Source organism: Anastrepha obliqua, chromosome 4, assembly GCF_027943255.1.
Source record: "Anastrepha obliqua isolate idAnaObli1 chromosome 4, idAnaObli1_1.0, whole genome shotgun sequence".
Taxonomy (NCBI): Eukaryota; Metazoa; Arthropoda; class Insecta; order Diptera; family Tephritidae; genus Anastrepha; species Anastrepha obliqua.
Genome location: NC_072895.1, coordinates 86,974,408 through 87,002,084, shown reverse-complemented (window position 1 = coordinate 87,002,084; position 27,677 = coordinate 86,974,408). Strand labels below are relative to the sequence as shown.

At 36.0% G+C, this 27,677-nt stretch overlaps 1 protein-coding gene across 1 annotated transcript; it reads right to left on the bottom strand.

The window, feature by feature from the left end:
* Positions 1-1,413: 1,413 nt before the first annotated feature.
* Positions 1,414-25,786, bottom strand: LOC129244742 (uncharacterized). Its single transcript, XM_054882551.1, has 2 exons — positions 25,614-25,786; positions 1,414-2,551 (listed from the first exon to the last, which is right to left on the bottom strand). The coding sequence occupies exons 1-2, from the start codon at positions 25,660-25,662 to the stop codon at positions 2,322-2,324; spliced, it is 279 nt and encodes a 92-aa protein (XP_054738526.1). The 5' UTR covers positions 25,663-25,786; the 3' UTR covers positions 1,414-2,321.
* Positions 25,787-27,677: the final 1,891 nt, after the last annotated feature.

Genomic DNA, 27,677 nt, shown 5'->3' with positions numbered 1-27,677 from the left:
GTAATGGCTAAAATAATACCGAAAATTATTTTAAATGGGATTTTCTTTCTGAAATAAATTAAGAATTAATCTTTTCGACTGCTAAGGAATGCCAATTCGTGAAGAGAGAGAGAGAGAGCAGTGAAAGTAGAGCGGCAAGTGTGGTCGACATGAATAATATAATAAGATTGCGCAGAGAGTGAGAGATAATAATTTCGCTGTCGCGTAATTTTAGATGAGCGGTGAGAGTGGGCAAAAATGTTAAAATAGCGAACTTTTTTAAGCAAATATAACAAGTTTGGCTGGATTAATGAAAATATGGAAGATTATTAAAAGGAGTACAAAAATAAAAGAGTTGTTTGTTAACAACAAATATAAGCAAATTTCTAAAGTCGGCTCAGCAACGTGATTCACTGAAAACTCCAATTTAATCTCAGTTAAGGGATTTTCAGATAAAGTTTCTCCGTTACTTAGCGTTCATATTGCTTTGGCAACAGACAATTGGTTTACTCTCACCCTTTCATGAGACGGTGAAGGGAACTCAGAACACAACGCGATGACGGCATATGCACAGGGCTGGTTTTACTCAAACATACTCCCTTTACATTCTCCTTTTGGTCCACACTGTCGGTCCATCGGCCCAAAACAGTCTGCTATTGGGCTACTTTCAGATAAGTCTGACATGTTCTCTGTTCGCTTCACTGCTCTAAGAAGGGAAATGGATCAGACACTCTGCCTAAATAGCTTTAAAACAAATCTGTCGCCAATTTTTTATTATTATTGTTATTTTTATTATTATTATTGTTATTATTAATTTTAATGCTGTTCTAAAATGCATTTTTATAGTTTTTAGAGCAGGAAAGTTATGTTAAGACTAGGCGCTCTTATTTCTATGTCCACTGCTGTAGATTTCAGAAAATTTAGAGCAATGAGTCCAGTAAAAATATTTTGAAGTCCTTCAATTTGGCTGCTACATTTTCTTAAACAAATTTTAAATTTTGCAGCTAAATATTTGAAAGTATTATTGCTGAATCAAAAATAGCTTTAAAGCTCTCCGAGCTTGCAGTGATGTTCAAATTTGTATTAAAATAACTACGGTAGAAATGTATATGCAATCATTTTAATGAGATTTTAGTACAAAAAAAAATAATGTAAAATGTTAAAGTATAAAAGTAAAAGTATAAAAGTTTGCGGCAATTCCATTCCATTTTATTCAAATTGGGGATGCATTGTTTTTTAATAGAAAATTCAGATTCGAAATGTATGAGAACGTTCTCTGTTTTGAAATTATGCAAGCTAAATTAATGAAAATGTATCTGTAATTACAAAAAAAGACTAAAAAAATATGTAAGTATTCGAAAAAATTCGAAGCAGTCATCAACAAATTTTTCATTCAGCAAACATTTTTCTTTTTTTAATTTTTATTTTGGCTCAAAATGCAACTTGCTCTCGATTGTAATTATAATTGCTTAGCCATATAAGTTTTAGTGAAATTCGCAAATAAAATTTCAATCCCAATCTAAGGTCAACTACACAATTTTGGCAAAGCTTTTGATTTTACCTGATGCAACTCTACAGCCGTCACAAGCACAAGAGCTGGCAAAACACTGCTGTACTATAAAAAATACAATTTGTATTTATTTTTTGCTACTTCAGTAAATTAATTAATATTTTCTTTACAGATTCATACAAATTTTAAGCTAAAAAAATGTATTTGAAACCCCGCACCAGCTCACCACTGCCACTAAAAATATTTTCCTAAACAAAAATTGTACAAATTTGCGTTTGCTTGCTCAAATAAATAAAAAATATATATATTTTTTTATTTTTGTTGCATGTTATGAAATTTAAGAAGCTTCGAAGTTTTACAAGAAACTAATTTTTGGGCATTTTTTGGTTTTGTAGTTCCAATTCAAGTTACAAGCTTTGTTTTATTTTATTTTATTTGACTTCAATTTAATATTTGTTTAACACTTCTCTTTTGCTATTAAATTTTTTTCAACAATTTATAATTATTTTATACTTCAGCTATTTAAAACTTTTCTCCCAGTGTATTATTCTCTGTATGGCAATCTTTGTATACCTTCTTTAAATCTCAAATGTTGTTTTTTTTGCACGAAGGCCGTGACTTATTTCTTTATTACTTTTTTATTTGTATTTTTTTAATTCAAATGGTATTTACTTAGCTGATTTTTTTTTTAAATAATTTTTGCTTCATATTTTATTATTTTCGCTTTATGCTCCCTCTCTGTGTTTTGTTTTGTTGTTGTTTTTTTTTTTAAGTTTGTTTTCCTTCTTCAACATTGTTGATATTGTGTGCAGATAGTAGGCAAAAAATTCTCTTATTCAGCTGTTCCTATGTCCTTGCGAATTTTGTGGCCCCGGAAGGAGGCTTGAATTTTAGTGGCCGCCTTATTCAATTCCGGATCGCTTAGATCAATGTCCAATTCTTCAGCCACCTTCTTGGTGATCTCCTGTATGTCGACATCGTCAGGCGCGTCTTTGGTCACGACTTTGCGTGTCAAATGCCCACGGAAGGCTGCCTGAATTTTCGCAGCTGCATCGCACAGTTCTGCAAAGAGGAGAGAAAAAGTTTTTTTGTATTGCAAGTTAAAATTCATACCGCCAAAATTTGTGGATTATGAAAAGTTTGAAAAATGAGATTTCACGTTTTGCTAAATTTATGGCCTGAGCCCGCCCCATTTGTATTGCCTAAAACTGCAAATAGAATTACGTTAAGGTTGGCTTAAAGTACATTACTCTCCATCTCCATACTCTCTCAAATACATACTCTCTCAAATACATACAACTGCTACTCATGCACACATTGAAGTTTGAAGCTCAGTGCCCAAAAAAGTTACCTACCCACCACTACTACTGCTGCTCTGGACATTTAATACCGCGCCCGCATCACTATTTGTTCACCACAAACAGACAACTTAAAGGCAACGCGCGGGGTAAAAATAAACTTTCTGAAATAATTCATTCTTGTCGTGACAGTGCATGTGCAGTGTTGTTTCGGTGTAGAGTTAACGGCACAAACTCAGACTTTAATTGCGGCAGCAGCTTGCTGGTGGCCACTATATAAAAAGTTGCACTGCCACTTTAGCCCGAATCGCACTCACATGGCACCGTGGTAAGCTATAATTTGCGTTTACTTGGGAAAAAGTTGTCGAACAGCTCAAGCAGTAGACTGGTCTCAGAACTGGTTCTCGTTGGGTACGGACTACAACTATATATATATATATATATTAGGCCGGGTCGATTTGTGAGGAGGCAAAAAAATCGCCCATTGCTCTGTGAAAACCATATTCTAGGGATCAAAATAAGAAACTTTGCCAAAGGAACCATACCTCTAAAACGAATTCTGATGTCCCCCAATTTGGGTCGAACTTTTTAGTTTCTTTTCTATAACTCACTTAAATTAATTTTTTCAATTACATATGTTCTGACTAAATAATAGATATTATTATAAATAAATAATAAAAATTATTATAAATAAATAAAAATGAAGAAAAAACATAGCCATTTAGCTGATTTTTTCATGTAAAGGCCAAAAATAGTGATATTTTTTAATTGGGGGACATCAGAATTCGTTTTAGAGGTATGGTTCCTTCGGCAAAGTTTCTTATTTTGATCCCTAGAATACGATTTTCACAGAGCAATGAGCGATTTTTAAATCGACCCGCCCTAATATATATATATAATTGGCGCGTAGACCCTTTTTGGATGTTTGGCCGAGCTCCTCCTCCTAATTGATGTTGTTTCCCAAATGGAGGGACCTACAGTTTCAAGCCGACTCCGAACGGTAGATATTTTTATGAGGAGCTTTTTCATGGCAGAAATACACTCGGAGGTTTGCCATTGACTGCCGAGTGGAGACCGCTATTAGAAAAAACTTTCTTCATTTTGTTCTTTCGCCGAATTCTGAATTCTGAATGGTAGTCACGCGTCAACCCATTCGACTACGGCGGCCACCGGACTACGACTACTTGGGAGTAATCACGTTTGAGAGCCTGTAACGAGAGCAGTATCCACTTTTTGTTTCTCAGAATTATTTGTCGAGTTGACGCGATTTTAGCGGTTTATTAAAAATTTTTTGTTTCCCAAATTATTTAATTGCTGTAAAAAAATTCTTTAATTGCTCTCCATAAATGTTCGGAGAGTGCCGCTAAAGTGATACTCTTTCGCTGGTTATAAATCCGTTTGTTTCTCTTGCAATTCTTACATTGAAAACTAACCTCCTTTTTCATTGTTGTGAGCAGAAATTGCCTAGTTTCACACTACCCCCACAGTTCTCTGCCATTAGTCTCTAAAATAACGTCGAAGCAAAATGAATCTCAAAATTCTTCATTCGTAGCAATTTTGTTTTCTCTGACGCTTGGAAGGACTGCATTCAAAAATTAACTCGCTATTTAGAAAAAATAGCATTTTGTAAAATGCGTGGAACAAATGAGGAAAGTAATGCAACCCGTGTTGAGCTGCATCAGGGCTAAGAAACCTTGTTGGGTCAAAGTGAGCCTCGTGCCTTTGGAGCCTTTGCCTGTTGGATACAAATTATTCTGCCTGGTAGGCTTAGATTCGGTTAGGCTACGATGAGGAATCCACTTGTGAGACCTGAAGGCTCGTTGTGATACCACCAATTTGGACTGAAGTTCTCCCTTTATTTCCCATTTGCCAGCCATCCACAGAAGTAAGAGTTTCGCCAGCGAGCAAGAGCGGGACAGTAGCAGTAGCAGTGTTCAACACTCTCAACTTTCTCGTCGTTTCTGCAGCTGCGACAGAAGTCATTAGAAGGAAAATCCATTGGTTTCCCAGTCTTTCCATTAGCCTGTGTCCGGTGATGATACCAACTACTGTACTAATGGAAGGCGAGTCTAAATTGATGAGGGACCTATGTAGTTCTGTGTTTATTCCTTCTCACAAGTGGGCTCCGCGTTCCATCTACTGCTGGCTTGCGCAATGTAGACTGACCTGGTTCAGACCTTGCATGGGGATAAAGGTATGCGCACAAACTGGACAGAATTAACTGATTTAAGATCAGTTTCCCTCCCAGCCAGCTCATATGCGATGCAATTTCCGGGAATGTCTCCTTGTCTAGAGACCAACACATCGTTCGTGGTGCATCACTTAACCCGTTCATTTAGAAAGGTCTGCTTTCGATTGCTACATGGAAGACTCTAAATGTATTTACTTGGAAAAAAAATCATGAGTTCTAACCTCTAAACGGCATTCATGGTTACCAAGTAGTGTTAAAAGTTTAGCAAATGCAAGATTTGTAAGCTCGTACGGACATCCACAAATCGTGTATTATTCTTGTTGAGGAGCTCTTCGCTAGTGAGCTGAAAATAAGTGAGCACTGCGGGGGAAGAATGGTATAGGCCCATAGGTAGTAATTTAGAGAAAATCTAAAGCTTGTAAGCTGTACCGATTTTCGCCACCGTAGGCTTTGTTTTCTCACGATTATAAATACAATGCTATCGCTTTTCCCATAACCTAATTTTCATTAGATAGAAATTTTATTATTCCACCGACTCTTAAATAATAACTGGAAAAGGGGACTTGGAAGTTCTCCACGACATTCGGTTCTACGTGAAGGTATCGACCGGGACTTATAGCCGGCCAAGAACTATCACCTCCACAACAAAAACAACAACAACTTCGAAACTTGGTACTTCTGCTGTGTTCGTGGGCATACTAGTCTTCATCCCTCATACCCTGGAAGCTGAATTCAAAGATCTTTTCATGATCCGGTCTAATATCGCCCAGCTACCGCATTCGCTATGTTCTTACGGTTTTATTTTTCTTATGTTATAATATTATGTAAGAAGCTTACATAGTTTATGATCTTTAGATGGCCGCCGCCAACGCTGGGATCTCCATTAGTGAATACCTAATTCTGATTAAGGAAAATTGAGAGAGAAGGCTGCATTGTGTGGTTAATTCCTTTATAAACTTACATGCACTTTTGATGAGCCTGGGAAGTTTGACAGGAGGGGCAGAAAGTGGCTGATCTGCCATGGATTGTGGCATCAACCAATCTGACTAGCAATTGTAACTCATCCCTTCTCAGCTTGATAAGGAATTTCCCTACCTGTACTATTCGGCTTTATCAGGAAGCAATAATTGGGTAAGCTGCAGATCTACGTACACTTTACCAATATATCCGAAAGTCTTTTATACTGAACGCTACAGTTTTCTTATATCCACATAATTTCCAGCTTGTACTTCTTCGCGAAAAAACGCAGCTTTAGCTTATATTGCTGAATAGTTTTAGAGCAAACACAGGCTTTTCCCAGTATCTTCAGGGCAATGTTGCTATAGCCTCTTATGCGGTATTCACGCCATCTTCTCTCAATTATTCCTTCCACTGCACCGAGTGTTGTGAAAACTTCCAATTGAAAACCTGTCGGCAGAATAAAAAAAAAAAATAAATAATTGGCGCGTACACTTCTGTTAGGTGCTTGGCCGAGCTCCTCCTCCTATTTGTGGTGTGCGTGTTGATGTTGTTCCACAAATGGAGGGACCCCCAGTTTCAAGCCGACTCCGAACGGCAGATATTTTTATGAGGAGCTTTTTCATGGCAGAAATACACTCGGAGGTTTGCCATTGCCTGCCGAGGGGCGACAGGTATTAGAAAAATGTTTTTATTAATTTTGCTTTCACCGAGATTCGAACCAACGATCTCTCTGTGAATTCCGAATGGTAATCACGCACCAACCCATTCAGCTACGGCGGCCGAATACCTAGTGTGTAAAAAAACTTCGGTTGTCTCCAGATGCCATCCCAAATCGGCTCCTTTCGGTTTTGGGGTCGTCTGCCATGAGGTATTATTTTGTTCTTCCTTCAGCTAGAGAAAGCCGCGCTGATGACCTTGGGAGTGAGGGTTCAACGTAGTTTTTAATGCGACTTGCATACCTAAATGGCAAACAATTGGTATGATAGGAATAAGAAGACGATTACCTCGTTGTTGGCGACTGCTACATATGTATTCTTAGATCCTTCAATTCCGAAAATAATACATAATAACTACGCCATACAGATTCATTTCTAGTTTTGTGAGCTCAATGTAGAACTTTTACTGACAGTTCCAAAACTTGACACTACGCGTTCATCAGGATCCTTGATGCTCCTTGAAATTACTACGGGGTAAGTTCATACACTATGAGTGCTAACCGATATATTCCAATATTTTCTACTGGGTAGTCGCGGCTTATACCGTCAACCAACGAAAGTACCAAGTTTCAACTTAAAATTAAAGTTTTCCCAACAAATATTCGTTGGAACTTTTGAGAGTGATTTCTGCTTTCAGCACCTGCAGGCACGTCCACATACACATGAACATTTATAATGTTAAAGAATACAACAAACTCATATTGCGTTTGCTAGTAAGTAGGACACACTTTTCTTTTTTGGCTTACACAATAATTTTCTCTGTATGGCAAGTTAAAGTTCAAATAAATTCAACAACAATGAACAACTATTATACAATTCGGGCAATTTAGTACCTCGTTATTGTATAGTGGAAACTATCGCACACTTTAACCGGCAACTTGAACCAAATGTAACGGTTTTAAAATTCATTTTATGAATTTCGCGGTCTGAATTGATAAATATGGAATCACGCAGAGCCACGTGATTACATCTCATTTGAAATCAAGTGAGTGACTTCCACGAAAATTGGTGTCTTAGGAAGGCGTAGTAAAGACTCATGAAACTTTTCGCTGATAAAAAATATTTAATTTCTGTGATCCGGCGGGAACTTGCTAGTATTCCTTCAGATGTTGCCCTGTGCGAAGAATAGGTAGGTCGACTCACATGGCCGGAGATTCTTCTAGAGGCGGACCAAAGCTTAGTAAGCCAAGGTATTGCGATAGTTTAACTCCGGTACCTGGCCAGTTCGCACCTCTGAGGAAATGGGTAGAAAACGAACTATCTAGAAGGACACCATTTGTTTAACTGGCTTGTATATGTATAAGTAAAAATATAAAGCAGTCGAGCAGTCTGCTCATTGCCTTGTGCTCTGCTTGGTAGCTAATAGAACCTTAAGTCTTATGAAGAGTCCTGGGATGACGGATAAAAGTCGTGCCGCCATCTTGACAGAGAGGGGTTGAGATATAGAGCCCATGACATTTAAATTAAGGAAATCAATTTTGGTTATAATTTCCGATGTTAACTTCCCCAACAAAAGTGAGTGAGGTTCTGCCATCACTTTAAGTGAAAAAGAGATTGCAGTCTTCGTACACATAGTCAGTCCCATGACAGATAGCAAGTGATATCTTTTCACAGAAATTCTTATTATGAGCATCTTACAAGCTTCCAGACTTATGCGGTGTGTTTTGAGTTGAGAGCCGTCAAAATTTGGTAAGCATATTCTACCCCTCGATATAGATTGCCAGGCAGCAAACAAGAGTCCTATGGAGCTAACGGCTAGGATTCAAGAAATCCTTACAATCTCGTCGGGAGCAAATCTATACTGGGACGAGGGACGCAGTGTTATTCCGGGAAATTAAGAAGCGAGTGAGTGCGCGAGGAAGAGTTCGAAACTGGGCTTGGGAAGGTTAATCTCAGCACACAAACCCTTTAAAGATACCTGCTCTAACAGGTCGAGTAGAGAGCTAGAACAGTTTCTTACTGAACCAAACAGGACTTTAGCGTCATGTCCCTTGCATTGGGACTATGGTTTGATGAATGAAGAACACTGAGCTTGATGAGGCTCTCTTAACCTAACTATGGCTTCTCACAGGAATACTAACGGCACAATTTAGTGCAGCTATATGGCCAGGTTCAGAGCCCTTTATAGCGATTTTTGTAGAAACTGTAGATATAAGGAAGTTTGTCGAATTCATTATCATTATCATTATCATAATTATCAAATTGCTTACTATTGCTACTGCTTCCTTCTGTAATTGCTGTAAGGAAGGTAAATATCTACTCCGACAGCCAGGCTGAAATTAGAACCCTGGGTTCGTTGTTTGTGCTTTCGAAATTAGTCGGGGAATGCCTGATTTCTTTCTCAAATACGTCGATATTAGACTCATTTGGTTTCCTGGCCACTGTGGCATAGTGGGAAACTGCTGGACTGATAAGATTAGTTAGACCTCGAGAGGGTATCACCACGAAACAAGAGGAATGGGGTTCCCTTGCGAACCTGTGGTCTGCTCCTGGAAAAATTGGTCCCACGTCAATGCAGCGAGTACTGGGTTAGTGCTCAAATGCGCAAAGTGGCGAGATCCTTCTTGCCATGGGTAGATCGGCGGAGCTCGAAGCAGCTTCTGAGGCTAACAAAGCAGCAGCTCTCGAATTTGGTGGGTTTCCTTACCGGGCAATGTTCGTTAGGTTTCAGATCGGTGAGATTTGAGAGTGTCTGAAGTCCAAGGAGAATGAGGTCGAATAACCTCAGCACCTTTTGCTCAACTGCCCTGCTCTCGTCGGACTAAGATTCAGATATATGGGCTCTCACTGTTTTGCTATACTTGCGGATATAGCAGGTTTTTTCATTAACACTTGTTGGATTTCACCACCAGCTTGAAGCGCTTAACGCAAATGTAATTAGCCATCATTCTCCAATCCAAAGACCCTTCTTCCTTTTTTCTTCTGTTCGGTTTTCTCACATTGTTTTTTCTCTGTATTACACCACAATGGATGAATTTGATTCTTTGTCTAAATGGATCCTCGCGTGGGCAGCGTTTATCTTAACCTATCCTAATAATTATAATAGGCTTTGAAAGCTGTCTAGAACGGTTAGTGATTGCTATCAGTAAGAACTGCCTCTACTATTTTCAATATTTCATGCCCAGGCAGTTAATGTTAAGTCCTCATTTCGAAGGTTTTGTAAACCCATTTGATACGCTCACATAACGGAACCCTCAGAGGTATATTTGATTGATTAACCAACTCAGAAAATAATAAGTCAGATCCGCACTGAAAAATGGCTTGCCTTCATTTGCCGCTTTCCAATTTGAGCGGCTGAGGAAATGAACTTAATAGCAAGTTGTGCTGTGAGAGCTGTGGAAAACCAAGTTTATTTAGCGCCAGCTCTCTTAGTTTAACTTACTTTCAATAGAGTAACCAATTTGAACAAACTTACTACACCAAGCAAACTCCTAAGGACATTCAACAACAAGCAACTCCCTTGCGAGTAATAAAATTTAAATCTCGCTGTACATTTATTTACCTCACAAAAGCCTCTAACGATTTAATAAAAATGAAAAATTACAAATCCCATCACGTTTTCATTTTTGATACCTCAGTCACGCTTTCAGTCGCCCGCCAAAAATTTAGTTTTCTAACGCTTCAGTGGGCTTGCCAAGCAAATTTCACATACAATTTTCCGAAATCACGTCGTTTCAAGTGACGTACTTCCAATGCGATTGGCATTAAGAAACTCTTCAAGGAAACTATCTGTTTGTTGAGAATCAAATTTACTTCGACTAACCAACGGATTCGCGCGTGCCCAAGTGTAATGTAAATAATTCTGATTGCAAAATTTTCAATTCACATACAAGAAAATCAAGATGATGCACACATGCAAACAGGCACATGTAGACACACACACACAAGCGATGCATTACTGAGCTGTGCAGTGAAATTCTGAACTAGTGAATTTTTTTATCCTCTTCCAAGAATCGACGCGAGGAGATCTGATGCTTGATGGTATTTCAATGCCCAACCCTTTCGATTACTGCGACTGTGGCACCAGTTAAAGTTTTCGGTCTTAGCGATTTCATTTGTCTATTTTAAAACTGGTTCGAAATGGTGGAAAAAGTGATGCTGCATGTACTAGACCTCATATGTCAAATTTAGTGCTAGTGCCGAAGTATTGAAAAGGAATACAGCCGGGGACTATCGGCGCTTTTTACGACATGGCCGCGTAAAATTCATCAGTAGCCTGGAACTTGAAAGTAAGGAAAAATCTAAATTCACGGAATTCCCTGCAAGGATTCTACTGCAAAAGCTGCCTCAGCTGGCTGCAGCTGTGAAAATCCCTTTAAAAACGACAAATGCGAAGTGATAGAACTTGCCGCAGAAATCTGTGATATACGAGTTCGCATATAAATATTGGCGCGTATGTGTGTGTGGTGCATGTTGCAAGCATGCGTTTCGATTTTGCTTTTTACTGCGTGTGTGATTCAAGTAAACAATGGGGAACACGACAGCTGGCATGTGTGTATGTGCGCATTAACAACACACACCAATAATGGCAGTAACATCAGCTGTCCGGCAGTGATTCGCAACAAATTATTGTGGCTACCATTGCTGTTGTTGCGGGTAACCAAGCATGTCTGCCACTGTCAGTAGAAGTACGTGTTGCAAAGGGCGGTTTGTGCATTGGCTTGCTATCTGCTCCAACTGTATGTGTATGTGTGGCGTGTGCACTAATAAAATATACTAACACGTGTACCTACGTGCTGGCTACATCACTTTGTGCATGGTTGTGAAATGGTGTTCTCCTGGGAGTCTCGGAATCACGAATGATTCAGGTAAGCTAATTTCTTTAAAAGAAATTTATGACGTGGTCTAAAAAATAGTAAATATCCGCCCGCTGTAAGCTATATTTATTGGCTGAGATCTAGTGCTTGAGTCAAAGATTCACAGATACCTAATTCTCTCGAGGTGGCACACGAGCTTGCATGAAGTGCAGTTGAGCTCTGTTGGCGATATCGCTTTAAAGAAGTTAGGCATGCGACTAGCTCAGGAAGATCATTGTAATACCTATAAGGTAGGAATAAGTTAATTCTATATTAAGGAACCAAGAGGGGGAAAAGCAAGATAAAAAAACTGTCACCTGTAAAGCAATCAAACCCGTGGAACCAAAATATGATATCGCGAAGGTGGCAGGAGTTATTTGCTCTGAGAAGAAGAGCGTATCGGTAGATTTTGGCGCTGTTAAAGAGACACAAAAGATTTGTAGACACGTTGGGTATTCCAAAGCTGACAGAGAGCAAGGAAGATAATCAAAACACAACACCGCTTCCACGACAGCGGGTTCTTCGTTACCGGAACGTGCCAGATTTATACTCGGTCAAGGACTCTTATTCCAGCAGCATTCCTCTAATATTTAGTGACAATATTTGAGCTGTTACAAGAGCAACAATAATCAATAAAATGTTGGTTATCAGCCAAATATGAAAATAGAGGTTCTATAGAGTTTCCCTATATAAGACCCCAACTTTGCTGGTGGTTTTTTCTTTGCTAGGAATACAAGTATTTTCACTTATTTGGAAATATGTACGTCAACTCTTGAAATAGACTGTCAGACAAAAATCGTCACATAAGAGTACGAGTTGCCTTGCTTGTGTTTAAAGGATTTTGACGGAGTTTAACAAAGCGCGCCAGTCGTTCCTTTCTTGTGCTAACCGGCGCCAGTTGGATACACCACGTGAAACTAAGTTCTTCTCCTCCTGATCTTTCCAATGCAGAGGAGGCCTTCCTCTCATTCTACTACCCCCAGCTGGTACCGCATCAAATACTTTCAGAGCTGGAACATGGTATCCATTCGTATGATAAGACCCAGTCAACGGATCCGCTGAAATTTAATCGCTGCACTATGTCTATGCCGTCATAAAGTTCATACAGCTCATTGTTTCATCGTCTACGATACTCAACGCCGCCAATGTGCAAGGTGATTATTCCCCGGTAGGAAAAAAATCAATACAATGAACCAAGTTCCTGGGCCAGAGCTAGTACGAATTCCTCTACTCAAACCACTCAGCCGCACAAGTCGCGAGCAGCGTAATTTGTCTGAGCAAATTTTGGTGACATAGAGTATGTCAAAGTGTGCTAGGGTTTCTCACATCTTGACTCTGCCCTCATTCGATGTCTACGACCTTTGCTGGTGAAAGTGCTTGGCTCAACTTGGACTAGAAGACGATGTGTCGTTTTTGAATACAATAAGTCTAAGCTATTATAATGCAATGGAAATTATTAAATTTATAAACTGAAGTGGAGTGTCAGAAGTGCTTTACGTGGGTACCTACCGACGTTAGCCTTACCCCACAGTACTCAAAAGAACAACGGATCGAAATAATGCGTCGATCAGCACTCCGAAACGCCAAAAATATTACGGTACCAGTTGGTAGTGTAGAATGGATACACTAGCCACCTCGAGGGACGAGTTTTATCGAAACCTCTGCTAATGATTTGGGTTCGTCGTCCCGTTACAATGTGACTCCCCAGTTAGCGAAGCTCTATCCGTATTTGGGTGTTAAGCCACAACCAACACGATACTTCCCGAGAGACCGTCCTCAAGAACATATCGGAGCGTATTTCGAGGCCTCCTGCTCTCCGTGGTACTAGAATTAAGTCTCCCGTTAGACTTCGTAGCCATAAATACCAGTTGAGTTTCCATACTGCGCTGGACTTCCATACTGGTAGCCTGGAACTGAAGTAGAATCACTAAAGGAGTAAGTAATAAAAAACATGAAGGAAAGGGTAGGAAACCAATGACCGGAGTAGTACGCTACGCTAACGTTCAACCGTTTGGATTTCTGCGCCAGCGGCAGTAGCTTAAGTTAAGTTGCGGTTTCCCTTTTAAGAATTATTGAAAAAGGGATGCAGAAGGTACCATATCTAGTATTTAGTACGAGTTCTGAATTAGCGAAAGGACTTATTGCTTAGGTATATGAGAAAGAGAACAAATGATAAGCAGTCATGGTTTCGAATTCACTAGATGCGCACCAGTTTGGCTGTCGTGGATTTCCATGCATTGTGTAAAATCAATTCTCACTCCCGTACCAACTCACACACTGAATTATCTACATATGGATGTATGAATGTATACGAATGTGCAAATCAACATTCTTTAGATAGAAAACACAAATTCACACATGCTGCCGCACTTTTCGTTTCGGTCGAATTGGTACGCAGCTCTCGTTAGTTTCCATTTTGTATCCATATTTGTGGCATTTCCTCGATGCCTGATTGCTCTGGACACGTGACAATGAGAACATTAGTATTACGCCATTCAAAGTTGAAATTCATTGCAAATTGCCTTTCATGTGTGAGATCACATTTCATGTTAGTGTTTAGTCCAGTAGGAAATATTAGTCGAAGTGTTGAAAGTATGAAGGGAGTATTATTCTCATATAACTGACTTATTGAAGTTGATATTAACTTAACTTTGATTACCGCATAATTTTTCTACTAAGTTTAAATGCCTTTTATTCATGATTGTTTAGAAATACCACGGTCACCGGCCTCGTTTGCATATAAAATGAAATGAAATTTTTGAAAGGGGAAAAAAACAATTTCCGTTTTTAGTTGACACTTTTTTTATTTTAATGCCCTTGCTTTATATTCCAAGTCAATTTTAATACTTTTTGAATTCAAAAATAAGTGGCAACACCAGTAAATAAATATCTTTTAACCAAAATGTTCTCAATCATAATTTACGCGAAGCAACATCCTAATACTTAATTTAACGATACTATTATTTAACAAGATTGCCTTAAGAGTTAGGTGGCATCACCATTATTTAATTACAGTTTTGTTCATGCTTTTAAACTCTTTTGGGCTAGTCTCTAATGAAATTTCGTTATTAATATAAACTTTTTTAATTAGGTGGCAACGCCGGTTGAAAATATTATTGGATCAAAGGAGTTTTCACCTTTACATTGTCATATACATAAAAAAGAAAAATAAATAATTGGCGCGTACACTTCTGTTAGGTGTTTGGCCGAGCTCCTCCTCCTATTTGTGGTGTGCGTCTTGACGTTGTTCCACAAATGGAAGGACCTACAGTTTCAAGCCGACTCCGAACGGCAGATATTTTTATGAGGAGCTTTTTCATGGCAGAAATACACTCGGAGGTTTGCCATTGCCTGCCGAGGGGCGACCGCTATTAGAAAAATGTTTTTATTAATTTTGCTTTCACCGAGATTCGAACCAACGACCTCTCTGTGAATTCCGAATGGTAACCACGCACCAACCCATTCGGCTACGGCGTCATATACATATGTTAGTAAATATGTGCATGCACATATTTTTTATTATTAATATATTTTTCTAATCAATTTTCTAATTTCAAAAAGTAGGTGGCAACACTATTTAAAAATATTTCTTTAAAGTTTATTTCAATACCTTAATTAAATATCTAAATTTATAATAAATTTTCTAACTTACAGAAAAATAGGTGGCAATACCATTTAAAAATATTTCTTTAAAGCTTGTTTAAGTACCTTCATTAAATATCTAAATTTATAATAAATTTTCTAGCTTCCAAAAAATAGGTGGCAACACTATTTAAAAATATTTCTTTAAAGCTTGTTTGCCTTCATTAAACATCTAAATATGATTATATTGCAAATGTGTGATAAATTGTTATTTTAGCAATAACATTTAGGTGGCAATGCTGTAAAATGTTTTTAAAAATAAATTATTCTTAAAAATGTTTGCCTTGAAACCTATGAAACCATAATACTCATGCGTTTTTTTATTATTGTACAAGCAAGTGGCAACACCGCCAATCTATTTCTTTATAATTGGAAACAGAAACTTCTTTTTTTTTCCATTTCTACGAAAAAGTTTATTAGTATTTGTATCAGGTGGCAATGCTATAAGCAAAATTGTTTTTTTGAATAAATTTTTCCTAGGAATATTTGCCTTGAAGCTCCTGCTGCAAAACTTATGCCTATTTTAAATTACTTTTTCTTAATTATAAACAGGTGGCAACAGAACCACACTATTTCTTCATAGTGGAGCATAGAAATATATTTTTCTTTTCCTTTTTTTCTGAAAATTTTTTCATAAATATCTGTATCAGGTGGCAATGCTATATTATAAAAAAATGCCATTAATTATTCATTTCTGAAAAGTATAAAAATATTTGCCTGCTCATATTTTTTAAAATAAAAAACAGGTGGCAACCCCACCAAACTATTTCTTCCTAGTGTGAAACAGAATTTCTTTCCTTTCCCTTTCCGCAAAATTTTTCATAAATATGGCAATGCTGTCAAAACAACTGTGTTTTGAATAATCTTTTTTTCAATATTTGCCTTAAAATCCATACTTTAAAACATATGCTGTTTTTGACAAATTTCGTTTTTTTATCATAAACAGAACGTTTTTTGATACCTAAACCGTCTTGATGGAAGATCTTTTTACCACGCCTTATGATCTGCTCCAGGCTGTTGACAGTGATATGAGTGCACACGAATAGCAATTAAGAGAAAAGGTTAAAATATACCGTAATTAAATCTGCTAGTGAAAAATAGCCAACAAACTATAGAAAAGGACTTTAAAATTTACTTGCACATCTTTGAAAAAATACTAAAATATTTCAAATTATATAATATTTCATCCTAACCACACACATTCCCTGTCAGGTATACGAATTCATACTTTTCCCACACACACTACTTGTAATTAATCTGCTTGTTTGCTTGTCGGTATGTTTTTACAACTGTTCACCGCATCACTGCTGCTGTTTAAACTCATTCGCCCCAGATTAATGTGTGGCATTTATGTGTTTACCATACGCACCCCAGCGCGTAGGCGGCCAAGCTGGACTCGAATGCGTGGCGTAAAAACGTCGTAAAGTTGGTGAGCGTGAACGGGGTCAGCGCGCATTGGATGGCAGTGGAGCAAGCAATGATGTTATTACCACAGTTTGTTGCATGTGCATGTTTTGTTGAACTTTGGAGAACATTGCGTAGGGAACTTGTAATCATATTCAAGCAATGTTGAGTTGTGTTAAATGCGAAGCGGCTGATGATGTTGATGAGGCTGATGGTGTTGTGTAAACGTTTTTTCCGCTTGTTTGAATGCAAGGGTAATATGACGTGGTGTCGAGATGATGTATAGTACGTGAGGCGCACATACACAGAGATGTTTATGCGTATGTAGTCAAACTTACTAGTTCGAAACTACTTTACCACTAAAGGGGTTTTCATTTAGCGTGATGTGATTTCTTTAAAAAAAAGGCACTTTTGAGAAAACTTAAATTTTTTTTGATCAATGTAAAGTACAACCGATACAACTAAGTTTTGAATGTAACTTAATTCAAATGACCTTCACGGTTGCTATTGCAGGTCAAATCTGAAGAATTCAGTCTTCGAATACTTTTTTATCTGAATCGGGTCATATGTCATGAATAGCCCGTTGAATACTAGATTTTAAAGCACGTGTAGAGTCTGGTTTATTCCCATATACTAATAATTTTCAATAGCCTCATAAATCACAACTTCTTGGAGGCCAATCCATGTCACAATTTCCTGAAATAATCGAATTGCCTAATATTTTCTTCGCCTTGTTGAAATCAGATCATATAGATGAACCAGATGAACCAGATGACACAGATGAACCAGATAAACTTCTCCCAATTTCAGCCCTAAAAAGTTGGTTATTGAGCTATACAGCTCTCCGTTGATAGGGATGATATGACCAACTTCATGTTGAAAGAAATACGAACCGATGGTTCCACCTGAGCAGGAACTTCACCAAACTACTATTTTATGGCATTTTAATGGTTGTTAATGAATAATTTGAAATTTTTCTTTTCAACAGAAATTACAAATTTGTTAACTCACCGAGCTACTAAAATGAAAATGAGTTTCACCTTAAAAAAAAAAAATCCATGAAATTTTCATTTTAAGCAAATGCATGATGAAATTGTTAAAATTGGAAAAATAAATGACAGATCGCCGCATATTAAATGTAGCCGAAAAGTGATGGAGATCTCATATCACGCTTAATGAAAAATCCTTTCGTTTGCCCTTTTAGGCATTTTCTATCCTTTTCATTTTTAATTTTAGTTCATTCCTACTTTTTTGATATATTAGAGGATGTTCTCATTGAGTTTGCGGGAAACATATACTCAGACGACCGGGCTTTCCAGCAAGACAACGCCCCAATCCATACGGCACGTTTAACTAAAGCGTTCCTATCGTCAAGAAAAATTTCAGTTCAGGATTGGCCAGCACTAAGTCCCGATTTTAAACCAATTGAGGACCTCTGGGGAATATTGTCGGCCTGTATTTTCTTGGAGGAGAACGGTCCAGAATTAAGTTGAAACGTCAGGAAAAATTTCGAACGAAATGAAACTTCTTGCAAAAACAGAACCAGATGGAGGTGTTTTATTGAGACCTTATGCTCCAGGAAACAGGAACCTATGGGAACCAAGTTGTTTGGAAAAGGGGCAACCTGTTTCAAAAATATGACTGGATTAAAGTTTAGGTTAGGTTATGTAAACCTTATTCTGAGATAATTTTATTGAATATTAAAGCACAGATGGCAACCCTCTTCAAAATTTTCATTCTGAATCAAAACGCATTTAAATTTTTTTAAACGTGTGCCAATATTATACTTCAATTATAAAAATAATTAAAAATACTGACACGTGGCAACAATGTGGAAATATTTTAACTTTCTACCAAAAGCAACGGAGTGGACGATGAATTTGATCCAGTATTAAAGGAGATTAAAAATTTTTTTATTAAAAGAAATTACACAAAAATCACTAAAAAAATATTTTTGTTCATAGTTTTAGTTAAGTGGCATCCCGTTTAAAAAATATGAGTGGATTAAAACTTACAAAAATACCCTTCATTTGGAACTCCTAAAGGAAAAATTTACTAAAATTACCTAGCATATTTTATTTGCATTTTGATGTAGGTGGCAACGCTCTTCAAAATTATTTCCTGTGGATCAAAGTGTGCTTAAATGCCTATCATTCTTTACACGTGAGATAATATTTTATTTCAAGTATAAAATTAATTAAAAAAATTAGGATGCAGGTGGCAACAATGTTGAAATGTTTTCACTTCCTACCTGAAGCGACGAAATTGGCGATGAATTTTATACAGTATTAACGCAGAGTGAACATTTTTTTTATAAAAATTATGTTATTAAAAGCAATTACACAAAAATAACTAAAAAATTATATTCGCTTATATTTTTAAATAAGTGACAACCCGTTTCAAATATATCACAGGATCAAAATTTACATAAATAATCTTCTTCTGGAACTCGTAATGGAAAAATATACTGAAATTACAAATACATATATTTTATTTGTATTTTTATGAAGGTGGCAACCCTCTTGAGAATTATCACTTCTGGATATAAATGCATTTGAATGGATTTTATTCATTGATATCTCTAAATTTTTAGAGAGGTGGCAACAATATCAAAATAAGCTCGAATTAAATTATAAAATACTGTTATTTAAACACAAACCAATAATAAACATATGTACATATTGTATATATGTATATGTCTAACAGAACAAAACTTTTATTTTGTATGCCGTTCTAATTGATTATTTTGCAACTAGTACACATCTAGTCCATCTGAAACTAGTACGACTTCTTTCCTCCAGCACCAGTTCTTGAACTAAAATTGTCGGTTAAGGAATTATGTTTTTCACTGCAGGGCAAATACTTTTGCTTAGTCGCTCTTAGCAGTAGTCATTGAAGAGTCACTCATACGCCATGTGCTGCTGTGATTGAAATTGCATTTAGGTTGAAATGTGCCACATTTTGGGTGAAACTTGAATAGAAGCACTTTTAGGGACACTAACGAAATTTGTGATAAACGAACTCGATTTCCATGCCTTTTCTGCTAGTTAGAACGTGTTTGGTAATAGCCAAAATATCAGGAGAAATCAATCTCCAAAGCACCGAATATGTGGAATGTACTTTTATATGCAATGTATTTGCAGCAGTGTAGAAGATCAATATTCGCTACTCACACTAGGCCAAAGCAATTTAATTAATATCAAAGAGCAAGCATCGTTTGTGTATGCCACTGCCAATTGGCATTGAAGCAACCCACTTACTAATGGATGCACATATTTTTGCTGTCTATCAATAATATTAGCCTGTGTAAGTGATACCTTAGAGATTTCACTTGACTATCACAGCTGCACTGAAAGCGTGAAAGGTAAAAGCCTGCTAAACCCATACTGACTATCAACAATTTGCTGGCAGCTTTTGGCGGCGGTAACAGTGCTATTGTAAAAGTTCAGTAGGTGTAGAAGTTTTCCAGTTAGGAGTATATCACATAAATGCACTTTTTATACACCTTTGTATCAAGAAATAAAAACAAAGTGACAGTCAAAGGCTTTTACCACTTTTAGTGCAACGCTAACGAGGTCATTCGAAAAAATGGCAAAGCCAAAGCAGCAAATTAAAATTTTTTGTGATTTCGATTTGAATAAGATACAGTTTTAAGGGCGAGAAGTGCAAAGTATTATATAATATTAAAGAGTAGGGTAGAGTGAGAATAGATTATCGGTACGGTAGTGTAGGCAACTGCCTAGGGGCTCCACGCGCCGAGAGAAACAAATTTTGGAAATGTTTATGAAAAAAGTTTTCTGTCCTCAATGACTATATTACCTTTTTTACATTACGGTGCCATATTCGATTTTTTCGTAGCGATTTGAATGCCAATTAATCAGACGATGGTACGGCATATAAGAGAAAAATCAACTTTTTATTGCAAAGCTCTTCAAATTCTCTTCACTTTTGAATGCACAAGTATTGGTACTCTACGCATTTATTCACTCCATGGTCACATTACTTGCTTACGTTTGGTTGGCAGTACTGTCGGTATTGGCTAGGATTCCAAAGAGCATTGAGTGAGTCTTTGACTCGCTACGTAATTAGTCACCCTATCAGAAGTTATTAAAAACAAAATTGGTTACATAATTTTACGCTACTTTGTAAAGGGTTTTCCAGTAAGAGGTGTTATTTTAATATTCAAAGAAAAATGCTATTTTTTAATATAAATGATCGGATGTTTATTTCATTATAAAGAGGAAGATATATCGTTAATAGTGGAAAATAACATCAGGCAAATTACCACCATGACTACGCTACAGGACAATATCCTTTCCATGGAATTTTTCATAACCGAATTGTAAAGTGGCTGCCCTATGTCCTCGAGAGCCTCACGAATTCCATCTTTGAGGTCTTGAATCGATCCTGGGCTGTTGGCGTAGACCTTCTCTTTCAGGTGGCCCCAAAGAATAAAGTCACAAGATGTTAAATCACAAGATCTCGGTGGCCAATTGTGATCACCTTTCCGAAAGATAACACGTTTCGGAAACTTTTCCCGTAAAAGATTAATGGTTTCGTTGCTTGTGTGGCACGTAGCGCCGTCTTGTTGAAAATAAATGTTGTTCAGATCAATATCATTCAATTCTGGCCATAAAAAATCGTTAATCATCTCCCGATAGCCTTTTATATATTTAAATAACACCTGTTATTCGAAAATCCTTTATAAACACATATAAGGGACATTATAATTAAGTTAGTATCAAAAAAAATGTTCAAACGATTGATTTTCTAAAATGTGTAAGTTCTTATTGTAAACCTTTGGGGAATATATTATTTTTTGGTAAAAAAGATCGAGTATAGGTAAAAAAATGTAAAACAATATAAGCGTCTCAAACACTTGGCGTGAAAATAGCTTTAAATGCGTTTTTCTCGAAACAAATTTTTATGATCCCAAAAAAATTATTGTCTACTCTTTAGATGCTAATACAAAAATGTTTTTATTAGACTCTTCAAACTTAATGGTATCATGTTAACCGTTTTTAATAAGAGTAACTTCAGGCAGCCGGATTTATCATTGAAAAAACGTCAATTAATGTCAATATTCCTACTGTAATTCCTTTAGTAAGCGGTTATCGCGCCAATCAAGAAGAAGAAGAATTACTGTAGATGTAAATAAAAGAAGACAACGTTTTCTTATGTTTTTCTTCTCAGTTTCATTGAGCTCGATAAAAACTCCCAACAAACAGTAATACACACCCGCTGTAACACGATCCTAACTCCAAACCTAGTCCCCTGCTCTCTCTCTCAGCTAAACCATACTTTTAAAAGCTACACATTTATGTTAAACCAACCATTCATAATTAGCCTAGACCTAATAACTTGTGGCTAATAAAAATCGGTTGCTCCTCTGCAGGCAATATCAAATCTCCGAGTGTATTTCTGCCATGTAAAAGCTCGTCGTAAGAGGTTAGGGATAGTCAGAATTTTCAAAAAATTGGATTTTTTTTGCATTTTCTTAAAAGTACAGTATCTTAAAAATATTTTGTGAAAATTTGAAGTGAATCCGACAAATTCTTTTCGAGTTATTTGAAAATTAACAAAGGGCGCTTGGGCGCTCCGGAGCAAATAGCAAAATTTTAAATGTGTTTTTCTCAAAACTATGTTTTTTGAACTGGTCATTACTGTAACTTAAAAACCGCTTGGTAGATTTCAATAAAATTCATACTGCTTTTAAAAAACATAAAAAATTCGTGGCTGATCGAAGGATTTTTTTTTTTTGAAATTTCGTTTTTTTTTTTTAAAAACTAACTGTCAGTTTTTTTCTAGAAAATCTGAAAAATATTTCCTGAGGCCGCCATATTATTAATTTTGAAATAAAACTTTGATTAATTTAATTTCGATTTAATTTCTCTTGTCCAATTGATTTTAGATGAATCTCCAAGGACATGCGTTTGATTACCGCAAAGGACTTCTGGAAACGGGCTCCACACAAACAGCGATAACTTTTACAATTTTTAATTTTTTTTTTGAAATTTTGCGTCAAGTCGAGGCATGATGTATTAATGCTATGTTTTTATTTTTGAAAAATAAAGCAACTGACTAGGCAAAAAAAATGATTGAAAAACATGATTTTTTCGGGACTCCGAATGCCCGTAACCCAATAAAAAGCTATCTGCTGTTCGAAGTCGGCTTAAAACTGTGGAAGAATATCACGACGCACACCACGAAGGGGGGCTCGGTCCAATAAAAGGTAGTTTTTAAAGATGTCGCTTCTAATAAATTTCAAGTTTCTGAAGTCTTATTGAACTAAAGAGAAATTAATCATACGGTATCATGAACCTCTCACTGTGCTCAATTTACATAACCTAAGAATCCAAAGTCAATAGCTCTTTATGTTTCTTAAGGTTGAGGTAATTATTTATATGCGTTTCCCAATTCGCGTAATGCGCTTAAGTTTGTTAACTTACGTTTAAGGCTAGAATAATTACACTATCATGTGAAAAAGCTGAAATCAATAAAATAAATTGGAATGTGAAAAAAATTTCTTGAGTAAAAAGTTAATTTTCACTGCAATCTAATTTTGTCCCACTCCATGGTTGAGAAAAAAAAGATACATACATCGAAAATTTAAAAAATCCGCTCAATAAGGATTTTTTTTACATACAAGGACAAATCCAAAATAAACTAGATTGGCGTCATAAAAATCTCGTTTGGAGAACTCAAAAATCAAGTCGATGTTCATTTGTTTTAACCCTTTCAATACGGATTTTTTTTTAAGGGGAAAAAATAATTATTTAACCATGAAAAGTTATTACTAGTGATCTAAATAGTATGTCCTCTTCTATAAATAAAGAAATTATTTCTAGGAATTGAGAAAATGTCCTGGGAAAACATTGTCCCATCCGTAATGATGCAAAGAAATATTTGGCATTTAGTAAAACAAAAACACTCATTGGGACGTATGTGTCCCGTTAGTATTGAAAGGGTTAACCATTTCAAGGGAATTGTTCACAAGGAGTCCGTGCCAATGGGCCAAACCGTCAATGCAATTTTCTATCTTGGCGTTTAGAAGCGTTAGTTGCATTGCATTCGTCGAATTCGCCCTGAATACCGCGAAGGAGGAAGCTGGCGCTTCTTGCATGATAATGCACCATCTCATTGATTCACTCTTGTGACTTGTGTAATTTTTTTTACTAGAAATCGCATTTTAACCATCAGTCACTCACCGCATGCGCCTGATATGGCTCCCTGTGACTTCTACCTATTCAGAAAATTGCATTTGGCCATGAAAGGAAAAGGTTTTGCGCCGTAGAGGGCATTCAAATGGCTTGTACTGACATCCTGCAAGACATTCCGGTAAATGACCTGAAACACTGTTTCGTAAAAGCTTTTTGCGCAAAACAGTGTATCGAGGCCAGAGGGGACTATTTTGAATAAATAAACTCGAAGTTAACAGAACAAAGCTCTTGTCGTTTCTATTTTAGCCTACTCTTGTTTGTTTTGGACTTCATCTTATAACTCTAGTGCGCAGTATTCTCGAATACGTAGCTGTTATTTAGAATCTATACTGTAACTTCTACTCTCCATGGATTGAAGTGATACAAAAAATTTCATTTAATTCACGCTTAATAGACTGCATTGGTATTGTGATGCCCCAAATGGTGTCTCTTCTTTTGAAACTAGAAAAAAACGTCTTTTTATTCCATCGATTGAAGATCCTTTTTATCAGTTTGCTTGCGGTCCATAAATTACCGTGAAATTCTCAATTTATATAAAGCCTACGTATCAACGCTAGGTACTCGCACGCTATTTACTGAGTCAGCATATAGAATTACGTTCGCACACAATGAATCTACCGCTTGAATCATTAGTCTATGCCACTTTCAGGCTTCGTACCTCAATATTTCCGAGAGTAGGCAATCAAATTTTAGTTGAAGTAAGGTAGTTAATATAATTTTGTTATATTATTAGCTTCCTTTTACTATTGATCTTGGCGCGGTATCTGATCTAGATTCTCTTTTCGAAGCTATTTAAATTACACCATTGCAAAGTCATATTCTGTACTTGCTTGTATTCGACGTTTTCGTTCAGACTTTGTTGATCCATATACTCTAAAGCCATTTTATACCTCTCTGGTGCTCTTATTGGGAGGCCATATTATGCTTGTCATATTAGTAGGCTTGCACGTGTGCTGAAAGTCTTTGTTTGTTATGCTTTGCGTTCTTTGAATTTCACTGATCCAACTCCAATGGATATATAAGGACTATTATCTTCCTCACTTTAGTTTTCGATTTGATAAGTGGGCCGATTGACTCCCCGCCGCTACTCGAGAAAATGTATATCAATATTCTTCAGCGAGTTTTCGAAATCATGATATCTTCTGGTTAGGGATGGTTAGAACTAATTATGTTTCCAATGTTCTGATTTTTAGAAGAATTTAATTGTCTTTCAAATCATATTTGCCAAGGTGTAGAACTGGCCAAGTAAATTATAATTTTACTTTATTTTCGATTGAATTATTTTGCATGAATCTGTTCTTCATAGTCTGTAAAAAATTCGGCATTTTTAGATTATTAAATAAATAAAAAAATAAGTACATAAATAAATAAATATATGCATAGCCAGTAAGAATTTGTATTTCTGTGAACCAAATAAATAAATAAAAATAAAAAAATAAAATAAATAGTTATATTTTTTTGTTTTACATTTTTGTAATCTATAAAATAAAAATATATTAGCCATTAAAATAAAATCAGCTTTCAAAATTGGCAAGCAAACATTTTCACAAATATCTAATCGATTTTGTTAGCCGCAGTAGATATACAAATTCTATGTTTTTATTTGCATAAATAAAAGTGTATATATTATTTTTATTCTCTCTTTTTTCAAACGCAATCAATGTACATTTTTTATTTGCCTGCCGCTCTGTCAATCCACTCAGCACAAAACATTTTTCATTTTTACTCATTTTGCTGTTCAAATATTTTCATCCATTTTTTCTTTATTAAAAAACAAAACAAAAAAAGTATATGAAATGCATAAATGCATGGCTGCCATAAAAAATGGGTCAATTGTTGTTGATGGCTTGCCTGTTATATGTTAAAATATGTCTTTTAGTTGGCCACAAAAACTCACCATTGGTCAACACATAGATGCAGCAATTTGTATGTTTCGCTGGTGCCATTAGGCTTCTAATTTATGTACATAAAAGAGTTGCTATTTATTGTTAACTGGACTATTATTAAGATGATTGATGTGTGCTTCGTTTAAATTTCTAATTTTTCAGAAGATTCAATCGGGCTATGAATGTCATGTAAAACAGGTAAGACTGGCATATGAAAAATTATTTTAATTATTTAAAATGAATGGATGATTTGAAAAAAAAAAAGAATTATACAATATATTACATATATGGAGCCCTAGGCACGAACGTACATACCGACTATGTGTCTAAATAGTGTGAGTAAAAGTAGTTTAAGTAACTGAAGACCTGAGGACTCGTTACAAATTATAACGAGTAAGAGTTGTTTATATAATAGCGCTATACGCCATTTCTAATGAAGGAATAGCGAAATGTTCGAATTTTAGCGGAGTGAAGTGCACGTGAAATCCCTTCACGTATTTATCTATGCCCAACTTCCTCATTAAAATTTAGTATTTCCCATATTCTATTGAGCTTCATTTCCTTCTCTGCTAAAATATGTTTAACTTCATCTTCTTCCTTACAGAACCTGCAAGCTCCATTGGAGTATATTTGCAGCTTAATAAAATAACCCGGCAGGTTAATATAATACCCCGTTAGAATTCCTGTGATGATTCTTAAATTATTATTTTTAAATCCATACAATTTTTACATCGGTTTAGGTTAAGCTACCTATCAATGATTTTGATTGCAATAACCTCGGCAGATTGTGCCAGTATGATTTGCTTTACCTTTCCTCAACTTCCTGAATATCACTCGGGGCCTATAAATTGGCTCTATGGCCTCTACTTCCCGAAAAAGGCTTTGGGCCAATATATTGGGAGCTCGTCCCTTTTCTGGCTGATTTATCTGCTATTTCGTTCCCAGTAATTCATTTCTGCCCTGGAACGCACAGGATACGTATGCTACTATGTCACCCACTACTAAGTAACCCTGCGCTTGTTGTTCACCAACTGGAAGTTAATCAGAAAATTATTTGAATTAAACTTTGTGTTTCCTATAAGCTAAATATCTATATAAAAATGTTGAGAATTTATGTCGAAAAAGCATCACTCAAGCATCATTAATCCGCCAATTTTAGCATATTTTACACTTTTATCAGTGATGCCACCCGTTTGTATTTAAAAAGTTAGAATTTATTAAAAGATAGGTATAAGCACGAATGCCAAGGCAAAGAAATACCTATTCCAAATAAAATTGTTTTAATAGCGTTGCCACCTGACTTTTATTACAAAAATAGCAATTTGACGGAAGTTTCAGTTGAATATTAAGATATAGGTATAAATGTTTTTAAACAGGCTTAAATATAATATTGTATAATAAAAAAATAATTTTGGTCTGGTGTTGCCATTTATTGCAAAAAAAATCAATTTCTGGCACACATATTTCATTTAAAAACTATTATTAAATTAAGATGTAGGAATCGAGGTTTTTAAACAAGCTTAAAGAAAAAACATTTTGGCCTGGTGTTGCCACCTGATTTTCACTGCCAAAACAGCAATTTAAGACATATTTGAGTTGAATACTAAAAAGTATATAATTAGCAAATAAAATGCGCTTAAAGAAAGTTTTAATAAAAAATATATCCAGCTGGGGTTGCCACCTGTTTTTTGGAAACTAAGAAATCGTTTAAAAAATGTTTTATTTTAGAAAAATGTATAAACATATGTAAATGTACAGGTAAAGGCTAAACATTTATTTAACCCACTAATATTTTTAAATGGCGTTGCCATCTAATTTTAAAGGAAAAAATTGTATCAAAACTAAAATTTAATTGTAGATTAGGATATAGAATTAAACGAAATGTGTGCAAAACAATGAAAAAAGCATTATTTTGAACTAATTGTGTACGACGTTGCCACCTAGATTTTCAGGTGAAAATGGTTAATAATAGTGCAGTAGAATTAAATGTTCAGATATCATTGGAAATTATGGTTTAGAAAATTTTACTAAAAAAAATATTTATTATAATCAGACTTTTTGAATTAAAAATTAAA

Bases quoted from the DNA above. Each gene is read 5' to 3' on its own strand.
- LOC129244742 (XM_054882551.1), bottom strand. From the start codon at position 25,662: ATGGCACCAGCGAAACATACAAATTGCTGCATCTATGTGTTGACCAAT. The intron at 2,552-25,613 runs GTGAGTTTTTGT...TCCTCTTTGCAG, and splicing joins CATCTATGTGTTGACCAATG to AACTGTGCGATGCAGCTGCG.